Source organism: Melanostigma gelatinosum (genome assembly GCF_949748355.1).
Source record: "Melanostigma gelatinosum genome assembly, chromosome: 12".
Lineage (NCBI taxonomy): Eukaryota > Metazoa > Chordata > Actinopteri > Perciformes > Zoarcidae > Melanostigma > Melanostigma gelatinosum.
In genome coordinates, this window is record NC_136645.1 from 16,931,774 (window position 1) to 16,944,182 (window position 12,409).

General features: G+C 41.8%; 1 protein-coding gene across 1 annotated transcript in view; it reads right to left on the reverse strand.

The window, feature by feature from the left end:
* Positions 1–2,447: 2,447 nt before the first annotated feature.
* Positions 2,448–12,409, reverse strand: part of unc5b (unc-5 netrin receptor B) — a 46,413-nt gene continuing 36,451 nt past the window's right edge. Inside the window, exons 8-17 of the mRNA XM_079279724.1 lie at positions 12,278–12,310; positions 9,314–9,508; positions 8,544–8,912; positions 8,365–8,452; positions 7,747–7,921; positions 7,425–7,664; positions 6,522–6,671; positions 5,877–6,041; positions 5,577–5,755; positions 2,448–5,048 (exon numbers count right to left, since the gene is read on the reverse strand). Coding sequence (XP_079135850.1) covers positions 4,883–5,048; positions 5,577–5,755; positions 5,877–6,041; positions 6,522–6,671; positions 7,425–7,664; positions 7,747–7,921; positions 8,365–8,452; positions 8,544–8,912; positions 9,314–9,508; positions 12,278–12,310 — 1,760 coding nt within the window. The 3' untranslated portion in view covers positions 2,448–4,882. The remainder of the gene's footprint in view (positions 5,049–5,576; positions 5,756–5,876; positions 6,042–6,521; positions 6,672–7,424; positions 7,665–7,746; positions 7,922–8,364; positions 8,453–8,543; positions 8,913–9,313; positions 9,509–12,277; positions 12,311–12,409) is intronic.

Sequence of the window (12,409 nt, forward strand, 5' to 3'; positions counted from 1 at the left end):
TCTGGCACGTCAAAGAATACGCCCAACATGTCAAACTAAAGATCTGATTGGTTGAAGAATATGACAATCAACAATATCATCCCCATTCACTTCAACTGCAAAGGGATGCACTTGTGAGTCTGCAGGCCTCCGGCCTCTCTTACCTAGAGACACAGAGGTGAGATCTGATTGGATAAAAGCTCCCCTTAAAACAAGCTGCACTGGAAGCAGAGCAACTGAGGAAGACAGTAGCTGTGCAATGAGAAAATAAGATAATGGGGAAAATATTTTTATAAATTATGATACATGTAGTGTATTTCAGAAAAATTATTAAATTATAAAATAGATATAGCTTTGTGATTCTGTTTAGGCCAGCAGAGAAGGCCTTGCAGGCTTAACAGCATTCCAACAATAAAGAGAAACAGGATAACAATAGTTGGAATGCTTAACAGCATTCCAACAATTAAACTCATTCAGAACTGGGCTGCGAGACATTAAAGTTTCAGGTTAAGTTATTTGTTAATGGTTTGGGAGCAGCCTCGTTGCAGAGTCTCTTTTGTTTTATAATCCTTCACAAGCACTCAGATCTTCGACTGCTGGGTTTCTACATACAATTATACATCTATTTTTGTTTTACACAATAAGTGAACTAACTGTAACTTCCCTAAAATAATAATTACGCTTTTAGTTTCAAATAAAATGGAGAACATTATGCTTTTGGAGATAAATTGATATTTCCGAGTAATTTCCAGTGATTAAATCAATCAATGATGATAAAACGAGTGCAGTGTAGTGTAAGAAATATCATCTCTAATTGCAATAAATTATTATTTGTAGCATGTCCTCAATCAAGCTTTAAATACAATACTATCATACAATTTGAAGTGCTTAATACAGCGAAACTAACCTTCAGATATCACATGCAAATCATTACACCATCAACAGACTACTGTGTGGCTTCGAAGTAGTAATACTCTATGTTGTTGTGGACACATTATTACATGATTATTAGCCATTACTACAATAGTACTACTGTTAACGTAGTTAACAGGTAATAAATCCATTCATTTGAAATACATTTTTATTATTTTGGGCAGTGTAAAACCAACAGGATGGCATGGTCAGGAGCATTGACATTACAATCACTGTGCCCTTTACGATCCTTAACCCACCCTTCCTTGAGTGACAGTACATAGTAATATTTCTATGTCATAGAATAAGAGAAAGAACTTGAATACTGAAATAAACATCAATAAAAAAATACAATATCACAATAAGAACAATAATTATATTCAAATGAATATGTGTGTACTAGCTTTTGTTGAGAAGTGTGGGTTACCCAGCATATCTACCAGGTGAGGGCACCATAGGACAGCATATAGCGTGTTGCTGCACCTCTCTGGAATGTGAAAACAATTACAATACCAAGAAGAAAAAAGACGTTAGGTTCTCTCCAGTCAAACATGATACCAGGTGGTTTTGTGTCATTGACTGAAGTAAAAACCTGCAGACTCTTGGTTGTCAGTGACACATGAGTGGACACCACTGTACTAAAGTAATCATCATCAAATGAATCACTGGTCTGAATGTAAAGGGTTGTTTTTCCCTGGCAACAACAGATCTAATTGTGCAGACTCAAAAAATATTATTATCATTTCATAATGCAGAATAATATCTGTTGTAATTACTGGCATCACATGTTCTCAAAATAGTTTTCACACACCTTCAAAATAATAATATTCTTACTGACGATTTATTCCCTCAAAAGTAACAAACGTCCTGTTTGTGTGAAGGGGTGGGTTGAAGCTGCAGTCCGGTTTTTACTGTCCTATCATTGTATGCAATAGGTTCAATTAGGTCATGCACTGAAGGGTGGCATGTCAGTCCTTAATTAGCAGTGCATCTAATGAAACAGGTGCAAAGTGTTGCCTGCCATTAAGACACTACTGCAGTGCACTCTCACTAGAGATGACTCATTTGGATATTTGCCCGCAATATAAGAGTCTAATCTGACAAATCCCTACACATCCTGCACTCGTAAAGAAAATAAATTAAAAAACACAAGGTTAGAATGCTCGGTCCAAGTGCCCAGAGTCAATCCTTAATAAAGGACACGACGAGGGCCTCTAAAACCTCTTTAATTTGAAGGCTGGACAGCCTGCTTGTTAAAAGCTTTCAAAGCTAAATGGACCGAAAGGGAATTTTCCAATGAGGTGTGAGGAAAAGAGGGACAGGTTGAGTAGCTCTCTATGTGCTGTGAAAATGGGGTGTAATTAATAAAAACACACGACATTCTTTTTCCTGCCGAGAAATTCCAAAGAAGCCTGCAGTTTGCTCTATGGATTTTATGAAAGTTGCTCGTATTAACTTTGATTGTGCACGTTTTAATTCAATAACAACACACAGACTATTGTTAAACTAAGAAATATAATTTATTGCATAAAAATTATATTTAGTTACAGGTAAGAAGGCTAGACGTATATTTACAATTGATACTTTACAGAGTTAAAATAAAGTCACTGAATCCATTTAGGTTTTTTCATAAAAATGTCTGACTTCGTGAACAAAGGCTAAATATTTCTCTTTTATTGGAGCAAGGAAGAATCCAGTCCGGCTCCAGCATAAATGATCCAGAGCTATAGCCAAAGATCCAACAGATACTCGAGAAATCTGCACGAATAAACACTGTAGTCTTCGGCTAGCCAGTCTCTGTAACAAGATTTGAGCAACGAAAAAAATAGTCCTGCAATGTTCAGGGATCCAAAGTTCTGAACTGGTTGCATTCAGTTATTTCCTTACAGACAAAGACCTGCAGGGCACGAGTTCATGGTATTAGTCACAACTTGTTTTGTAGCCATTGTACCGCACTTTGTGTTCTTCTACCATTTGGGCTTTTTCAACAGTAACTCTCTTGGTCAGTGATCCAATCCTTCCGATCCAGTTGAAGAATTCCCACACATACCACTGTAACCACAAATGTTGAACCACTCAAGAATACAAAATCAAAACCCTGTCAATGCCCTAATCTGAAAAAATAGAATTACTCTTCCAGGAAACAAAAGAAGTCAAAATGCTTCACTTTTCTTTTGTACTTGCATAGCACTTACAAAGAGAAATGACAGCTCTTAAGCGTGTGCACACACTGTACGTGCACACCCACCTGCCCACACGTACCCACACACTCACTCACACGCACACACACACACACACACGCGCGCTTGTGTTTTCAGTTCATTCACACAAAACAGTGACATGACTCACTGCTGTAGAGGGGGATACTGCCTGTGTTTTGGTTTTTGTGGTTTCAATGATACGAACACTTGTTTTGCTTTGAGGGAGAAAAATACTTAAAAACACACAGAACTTAAGTATTGACAAAGTTAAACGATGAAGGTATTTCAATTTCCGTCTAACAATAACTGACAGAACAATATTGAGAATGCAAAAAGCTTGAGGACCCTGACCACAAAGCAGGCGGCTTAGTAAAAAGGTTAACAATATGGTGTAAAAATGAGACAAGGGAGACACAATGAGTTACAGGGCGATGGATAGACAGATGGACACATAGATAAGTGGTGGACAGAGAATAGATTGAAACATAATGTATGAGTGTTGAGGTCATGTTTTACAGAATACATTTTACATTTTGAAATAGATGCAGCGTATTAAAAATAACAAACACACATGGTTTTGTTATTCACAACTGAGACATCCACTAAGCACATAGCTCTCCCATTTGGCCTGCTCTACTAGAGTTTAAAAAACAACAAAAAAACACAGCAGCTCAGCAGCCTAAATAAGCACCGATGATAGAACAGGTTCTGTATGATCGTAACAGCAATGACAATGAAATTTAAAAAAAAATCCACAAATATGGATAATAACTTAAAGAGCGTTCCCCAAAGGAAACTTTTAAGGGATGACCAGAAAGCTCTTCTGCAGTTTATTCTCAACCGATCGGAGGAGTGTGGCAGAGCGATAGAAGAAAGAGGAACCCCCCCCCCCCCCTGTGAGGTGGAATGGTATGCCAAGGCTTTGAGGCATTTGTTGGTACAATATAAAGAGTCCGTCGGTCAAGTTATCCGTAAATTCTTAAATGAACGTCACATTTCACCCTCCTACCACAACTGAGAGGCCGCTCTTTGTCAAGCACAAAGCGATACGCTCAAGCCCTCAGACCTTGAGGGTTCGGACCTCATGGGATTTGTTGACAGTCCAAGTGGTTGGACAAGAAATCAGAGTCTGGTTCAGAGCCTGTTAATGACCAGTTTGTCTGTGTGTGTTGGAGTGTGTCTATAGCCTGAGGAGGTTTTAGACAGGTTGGCGCTGCCTGTCATTCACTGCACACACAGAATGACAATGCAGAAAACAAAAGCCCCTGCCATGAGGTGAGATGGTGTAAAATCATGCACTTTCATGCTGCAACTGAAACATGGCTAATCCCGTGTTAGCATTTGTCTGTTTGTGTTATTGTGCGTGCTTTAGTATTGAATACATGAATTTTGTTTGTTTGTCCCAAAGCTTTTGTTATTTATATACAAAAATAGCGTAATTTTCAATCTTTGAAGACGACAGTCAACACAACATATGACATTACTTTGCACCCATTATACGCTTTCGTACCCTCAAATTGGTTTCACATCTTGCAGATGCAACATTGCTTTGGAGGATTCAGGCAGCATCAGAATAGCAGTTATCATAGGAATGGGATACGGTGGGTATGTCGCTACAGTGGCTGATCGGGGGTCAGTTAAAAAGAAGATGAGGCAGAGGTAATACATTGCATGTGACGGAACCAAAATGCTCTGTGGGCTTATGGTTTGTGCATATTTATCGGCAGGTGTTCTTATTTTCATCACGGTGGAGAGAAAAAAAAAAAAAGTCTGGCTTGCTCCTTGACCAATCAACAATCCCCATCTGTTGTCATGACAACTAGCACCTCACTTTTGCCCATTTCTTCCAGCGCAGTCGCCAGAGAGACCAGGTCTGCGTCAGCTTGGTGACAAGCTTCCCATAAGTCCAGTAGAACACCTGTGGGGCTGGGCTTTGTTGCAAAGTAGTTCAAGTACCTTAGGGAAAGAAAGGCAAGTTGTAAGAAGAGTAAAGGAAGCTCTCCGTTATTGATTGTAGACATTTTTAAGTCATTAAAACTGTATGTGGCAAATACTGCTGGTACTACTTCTTTTTGACAGTCCAAAATAAAGGCCCCAGTGACCATATTATATACCATATTTTACAAATCAGGATTAGCTAATTAGCAATGTGAAATACCTTCTCAATGTATTTGTATTAAGCAATGTATAACATGCACGGCTAAATCACATCCCTGAAGTTAATATTCAAGTCTTGTTTTCCAGATTCTTATCAGTATGACAAGGATATGACCCGATGTTTTTCACAGTTGCCTGTCGACATAAACAACATTTAAAACATAACCCCATACATCTAACCTCAGACAGAGAATGGCTTCAAGCCTTCTGATACACAAATCTGAGTTATCACTTGACAGTCGGAACTAGGAACCTGAGTATCACTGCAACACTGGACTCGTGCATGACCAAGCTGCCTTTCACACATACATGTGAGGCAGATCTGACCTGTCAAAGCCCAGACTGCGTGCCAGGAGTCTCCAATCACATCCTCGAGCACTGGGTGCATCCAAACTGGCACAGATCTTCTGGCGGATGGAGTCAGGCAAGCGAAAGGCATAGGGTCCCACTTGAGAGCAAGGCAGGCAGGTGCCTCCTGAGGGGAGGGGTGAGTGCGGGGGTAGAGTCTGGATCGACAGAGAAGGTGGGAAGCATTGAGACCAACCTCTGTATTTTGTTTTTGGCAAAACTGTGTGGCTTTCATTGCAATTGTATCTGCGTTTGCATTATCTAAGCTGTGACCATTACCTCCTGAATATCCGTATGAAGCTGGAATATCTGTCCCTCCCCTTCCACCTGTCGGACACAGATCTTACAGGAGAGCTGCGACACAGCCAGGCTTCCTCTCTCCAGGCTGAAGGTGCAGTGCAGGGGTCTCTGACAGCCGCTCCAGATGTGATAGAATGGGATCTCCTGTTAACATAGACAAATGTCAAGAGGGAAAGCTGAAAAAAACATGGTCTCTGCAATGTGATACAAGTTATTTTTGTCCTAAACATCACAATCAGGAAAGATCTAGAAGACAGTTTCCAATTCGAGGAAATCGCAATATGCTTTATATCGACATCGGGTGTTTCCACCAACTAGGTCTGGTTGCCAGAAGACAATTTATTTCCTCAGCGAACTGTCCATAAATTAGGACCAGTATCAGATTTCTCCATTTCTTTTTTTCAGACGGGGTTCATACTGCAATCTCGTTGCAGCTGTGAATGCAGCGTAGCGCTTGTTTACAACAGAAGTGACGAGTCGACGAGTGAATCTTAGGTGTGAAGTGATACTGACAACTCATTAATAGTTTTAAGGATCTACATCATTCAAGCTGCTGCCGATTTGTGCTCTGTAGGCATGAACATAATCTATAGACACTATGCATATCAACAGGCTGTTATCTACCTGATACTTTGCCAGCAGTTTGCTTCTCCAGTGAGTGTGAGGGATGTCGTGGATGGACAGGCGCAGGTTGTGATAGCTGTCTTTGAACAGCAGAGGCTTGGGATCCTCCAGCAAAACTCCTCCCAGACTCCTCTCCAAATCCAGCACCTCCTGCAGACAGGCAGAGAGAAGAAGGGCTTCGGAACACATTCATGTCATCATGGGCTCATCAGTCTAACACATTTCCAAACAGGTTTTCAAAAAAAGACTTAATTAAAATGCATTGTGCATTCTCTAAGTTGAGGTTTCCAAATGGAGATGTGTGAGAGCTAACAGCTCTGAAAGCTGTTTGAACTTTATCAGCCAGAAATGATGGAGTGTGTTGCCAGTAAAATGCACACAGCATGCTCATGTTTACTACCCCGGCTGGTGTGTGAACACTTTATACATAAGGGACTGAGAAAGGGCGAAAATCTAACGTTAGCGAGTCCAAATTTCTCTGGATGGAGTGCGCACTTGCTGTTTACTTGGGAGTTTGTATTGTGCTGTGCTATTTAGAGTTGTTGTTTCTAGTGGGTAAGGGAGATTCAATGTAATACCAGAATTTGATTTGGGCAAACAGGATGGGAAATTTTGTTTTGATTTCTATTTTGTGAATATTTAGAAAAGTCTGTTAAATGTTCTTTATGACCAAACAAAGCTCTATTTTAGCCGACTTGATAGATGTTTTTACATTTTTTAAAACATCTAGTCTATTGCAGCTTGAAAGAAATGACCAGTAAAGCACTTAATAATACTCACACCAAAAGTACAGTAATGCCAAATAGACTCACATGTCAAGAAGAAGAAAAGTGGACAATGAAGGAGAGCGGTGACCAGACAAATGCAGACATTTTAACAGAATGACAAACACACAAGCAGCACCTTGAACGCATGTGGGGTGTCATGGATGCAGTAGATACGAAGGCTGTAGTCCAGGGAGAGGCAGGGTGCTCGAGGGGCGAACAGTGCCAACTGCAGGCGTTTGCAGGCGGGCTGCGGAGGGCAAGACTGGCCCACAAGACCGTATGTTCCCAGCTGCTCCATGAGAACATGACAACACTCCTCCTCCAGCTGCAAGTAGCACGGAGACGACAAAGTCTCCTCTCCTACTGTCAGCACCTCCTGAAAACAGATGTAGGGTTCAATGATGTAACATCGTCCAACAAGCTGCCCGTTATATTCTACCAGTCGGAGGATGTCTCACCTCCCATGCCCCCTGGTGAGTCTGTGTCTTGAGTGTGAGGGACCAGTCAGGTGTAGGTGTGTCTAGCTGGGCACAGTGCGGCAAAGTAAGAACCACAGGACGATTCAGCAGCATACCGGATGGGCCACAGCTCACCACAGGACTTAGTACAGTCTGACTTCCCTCGGAGGGTAGCCTGTAAATGTCACACCACGCACGCACGCACGCACGCACGCACACACGCACACACACGCACACACGCACACACGCACACACAGGGAGAACATCAGGTGTTTGCAACAGTTGCTAAAACATCACACTATAAAAGAACATCACGGCCACGACACGGTTTGGAACATGCTGGTATTGACGTACATGAGAAAAACTGAATGTGAAACTTCCAGAAAATTGGCAAAAAAATGAATATACTCCAGTTTCAGTGAAGAAGTAAAGATAGGTTAATCAATTTTTTATCCTCAGAAAAAAAATGATAGAACTTTCAAACAAACTTCGAGTGGTTCGCAGTATGGCCGTGCATGGGAAACACAAATTCTGATTGAGGTGAGCATGAGGTCTGTTCTGCCTTGTGGTTGTGAAGGAGATGAATGAAATAGAGGATTGGAGATGAAGGGCACTCACGTCGTTTTGTCCCACTTGTTGATAATAAGGTACATCTCATAGAACTTCCCCTGGGGTATTGTGCCAGGGGGGATCAGCAGACTCACACCTAAGGGAGAAGATGACTTATCTTATCCTATGGGTCATACACGCTGGGTGTGAACCAATGACATGTGATAGCTGCAGGCAATATATATTACCTGTGTTGGGGATGGTAAGGCGTCCTCCCAGATTACCCAGGGTGGCGCTGGTGCTCAGCCCAGGCTCTCTGGAGAGGGTGTGGCTGTGGTAATCTCGCTCTCTACCCATAGTGCCCACTGACTTCAGGCTGAGGATCTCCCCATCACCTAAACACATGTCCGTGGGCAGCTTCAGCGAGGAAATGGTGGAGCCATTATACACCTTGATTTTGAGACTCGGCAATGGGTCCAGCAAGGGAGAGGTGGTCATGGGGATTTTGTGGGGGCTGTCATTGACCCCCTGCTGCAAGGAGAAGAGCGGCCCACGGAACGCCCCCGCTGTGGCTGTCAGATCCGGTGGAGCTGAGGGATGCAGAGGGTGAGGGTTATCTGTGGACACGGGAGAGGAGAGGAGCTGTTCTCTTATCAACATAAATGACACAGGCTGGGTGGAAAGTGCTAATGAATATGAATATTTAATGGAAAGAACAAGGGAAGGGATACCGTGACAAGTGCTTGAAATGTAAAAAAAATAAATATGTAATGCAGTAAAAGAATAGAGAATTGACTAAGCGAGAGGAGATAATGGTATAAAGAGAATTCATTTATGGGATGATATAAATAGCGATGTGTTAATGGACTGAATTGTGAACAAGTGCTTCAATGAAGATGAGTAAAAACAAGAAAAGTTGGGGAAACAAACACAATGATAGGAAGGAAATTGTTTGTGAACGTGTACTGGATGGCGTATGGGCGAGTGTGTGTGTATGTGTGTGTGTGTTTGAACTCACCCTGTCTGGGAGGCTTGTAGTTTCCAGGGTGGAACGCGGCAGTGAGAGCAGACGACGAATCGGTGATGTCTCCATGGAGATGGCGGCATCTGCGGCGATATGCGAGCACTCCCACGCATAACACCAGAATCAGACACAGCAGCAGGGCCCCCACCAGACCAGCATAGACTGCGACACCCATACCTGGGGGCAGCGCTGAAGGAGGGACAGAGAGGCAGACGGTCAAGACACCATACAGGGACACGTGGAAACAAACGGATACAAATGAAAGGGAAAAACAAGAGGGAAGAAAACACAATTTACACAGAATATATCATCTGATTTACTACATATCAGTTGTAGCAGAAAGAAGTGCAAGTAAGTTGTGGTCGTCTAAGTAAGTGCTGAAATGACTGGGATTTTGAGTTGGTCTTTGGGAAACTGTGACACCACTTCTGAATACACCAACACTGACTACTTTTTTTTACATGATTACTTGAAGAATAACAATTAGATTGTTCGCTGAATATTTAAGAGCCAACAATACTGACATTCTCACATATGTACATTGAAGTAGTATTGGTCACTGGGCTTAAAGAGATCCCTCCTTAGTATGATTCCAGTATAAGTGAAGGGGGGGGGGGGACAAAATCCACTGTCCTCGTTCTGTATAAAATAAGAATTAGATGACGCAAATGCGACGCTTCAGCAGTCCGACGTCAAATCAATGTATATCTTAAGTTACACTATTTTTAGTGCTTAATTCCTTTTCTGTGTTGCTTTCAAACTATCACGGCTCAGCAAGGAAACACTGTCCGGGAAATAAAAAGGAGATAATTAAGCCCTAAAACTGTAACTGTAGAAAATAATAGGAATCCTTTTTAGATATATCAGGTATCATTAGGGCCATGATGTGACCGATCCACATTAAATACAGTTACTTTGTCAATGTCATTATAACATTCACTGTTTCTACAAGTCACTGACTGATTTAGGCTTGCATCGCGTTACCTTATACAAATGAAGCCAATGAGTTCCATGCAGTCGGGTACATGAATTTAAAAGTTGGGAGAAAGAGAGCATTGGTATCAGGAGAGAAAAAGTTGGATCGGTACATCCTTGGAAAATATTCATTAAGTCAGATTGTTGAAGCCTCATTTTAGCTTCAGTTGAACTTTAAAATGCATTTTTACACAGACACGGGACTTTGAATTTTGTCCGTCTGTTTCATCTGTTTCATCGGGAGAGGATAACTTCACAGCCAGTATGGACAGGGGAAATAATCACAGTGACTGATGACTCTTTCAGTATACTTGTGTGTGTGTGTGTGTGTGTGTGTTGCTTTAAGATAGACTTGAAAAAAACAACTATTCTATACGTCTGGCAGTATGCCTGCTAGGATATACCCGGTGTTCAATTTGATTCCAGCTAAAGCTACTTTTTTTTGTTTGTTAAAGGAATCATTGAGGAAAACAACAATAATAAACAGCTTCTCCTAGCCTGCAGGGGGGTGCATCTGACAACTAAAGTCTGCATGGATCGAACTGGTGGGGGATGGGTGGTTGGCCACAACTTCACCTGCTCCCTGTTGGGCTCCCTATCTTTTCTCCTGCTGAGTGACTGGTCAGCAGGCCCACCACAGCCCAACACTAGCAGAGTCATACCCAACTCAGACACGTGAGCCATTCACACCCCAGCAGAAAAGAGGAGCAGACAATGACCAAGGTTGGCGGGAGACAAAAAAAAAAAAGAGTTAACAAGAAGAGGAGGCAGAATAAACAGAGGAGGAGAGAGCTCAAGGAAAGGCAATTTACCAAAAAAAAGATAGGAAGGAGTAAGATAAGGTTGTGATTTGTTGAGGGGACAGACGGTTTATAAGTGTGGTGATGAGGAGATGGGATATAAGGATGGCGGTGCTTTAGGAAAAGGCCCACGTTAAAAGAGCAGGAGAGAGTGAGAAAGAAGTTGGAGGAAACAGACACTACAGAGCAGCAGTGAGAGTAGAAGAGAGGGTGGAGGAGAGGAAAGCCGGAGGCAGACGGGCTGGCAGAAGAGAGCTCCCGTGCTCACGTGGAGCGATGGAACCGAATCCGACAGCCATCTCCCCTGAGCCCACAACACATTGAGCTAGAGGAATTACCATCAGTTTGAATGTAAACTATATCACAGATTAACTGAAAGTCAGACATAAATCGACTGTTTTTCTCCAGCAAGTGCTATGCTCCTACCGCATAGCCTAGAGATTAATGGGGTTCAGGTTAGAGGCATGTCAGTTTGCTCCCTTCAGAACAGAGCTTGTCGATTTGTTTTTACACATGTTGGGTTAGAGCCAGATTAACTGTTTTGGGGGGCAATTTGTTGAATTACACCAACAACTATTAATCTTTGCTGTAATTGTATCTTTTTTTTCCCCGTTCAGTTTCAGTGAACTGCTGTCAGAATCAAAATCAGGATCAGAAGCAGCTTTAGAAACTGTTTATTGCCAAGTACGTTACACATACAAGGAATTTGGCAAGGTGAATAGTGCATAGCAGTAAACACAGTGCAAGAGTATAAGACATCATTTAAAAACAGATGCAGTAAAATATAGCCAAACAAACAAATAAGAGTAAGTTAAAACAAAAATGTAAAAAAAAAAAAAAGTTACCGGTATGTAACCATGATAACATGGAGTCAGCTAAAAAACCTATGTTACACTTAGTCAACATAAAAGACAAGACGGGGTTACAACACTCATAAGAAGGCTTGACAAGAAGGTAAGGCGTGTCTTCACTGAACTCAATCTGAAACGACAACAAGGTGTGGATAGACAAAACGCTGCACACACTCAGCTTCATGTGCTAACACAGATGTTAGGACTCCTCATCTGTATTAGCACACGGACAGACAGACAGACACACACACACACACACACACACACGGTGCAAACACAAACAATATGGTATGAAACAGTGAAAGAATGAAGTCATGGGAAGGTGAACTTACGATGGCTTGCATGTTCAATAGAAATCTTTTTATCTGTTTGAACAGAAGAAACAAGTGAAGAAGAAAAGAAAAAAACACAAGAACATAAAAATGGATGGACTAGTTGCTATGCAAATGAAAGATACAATAACA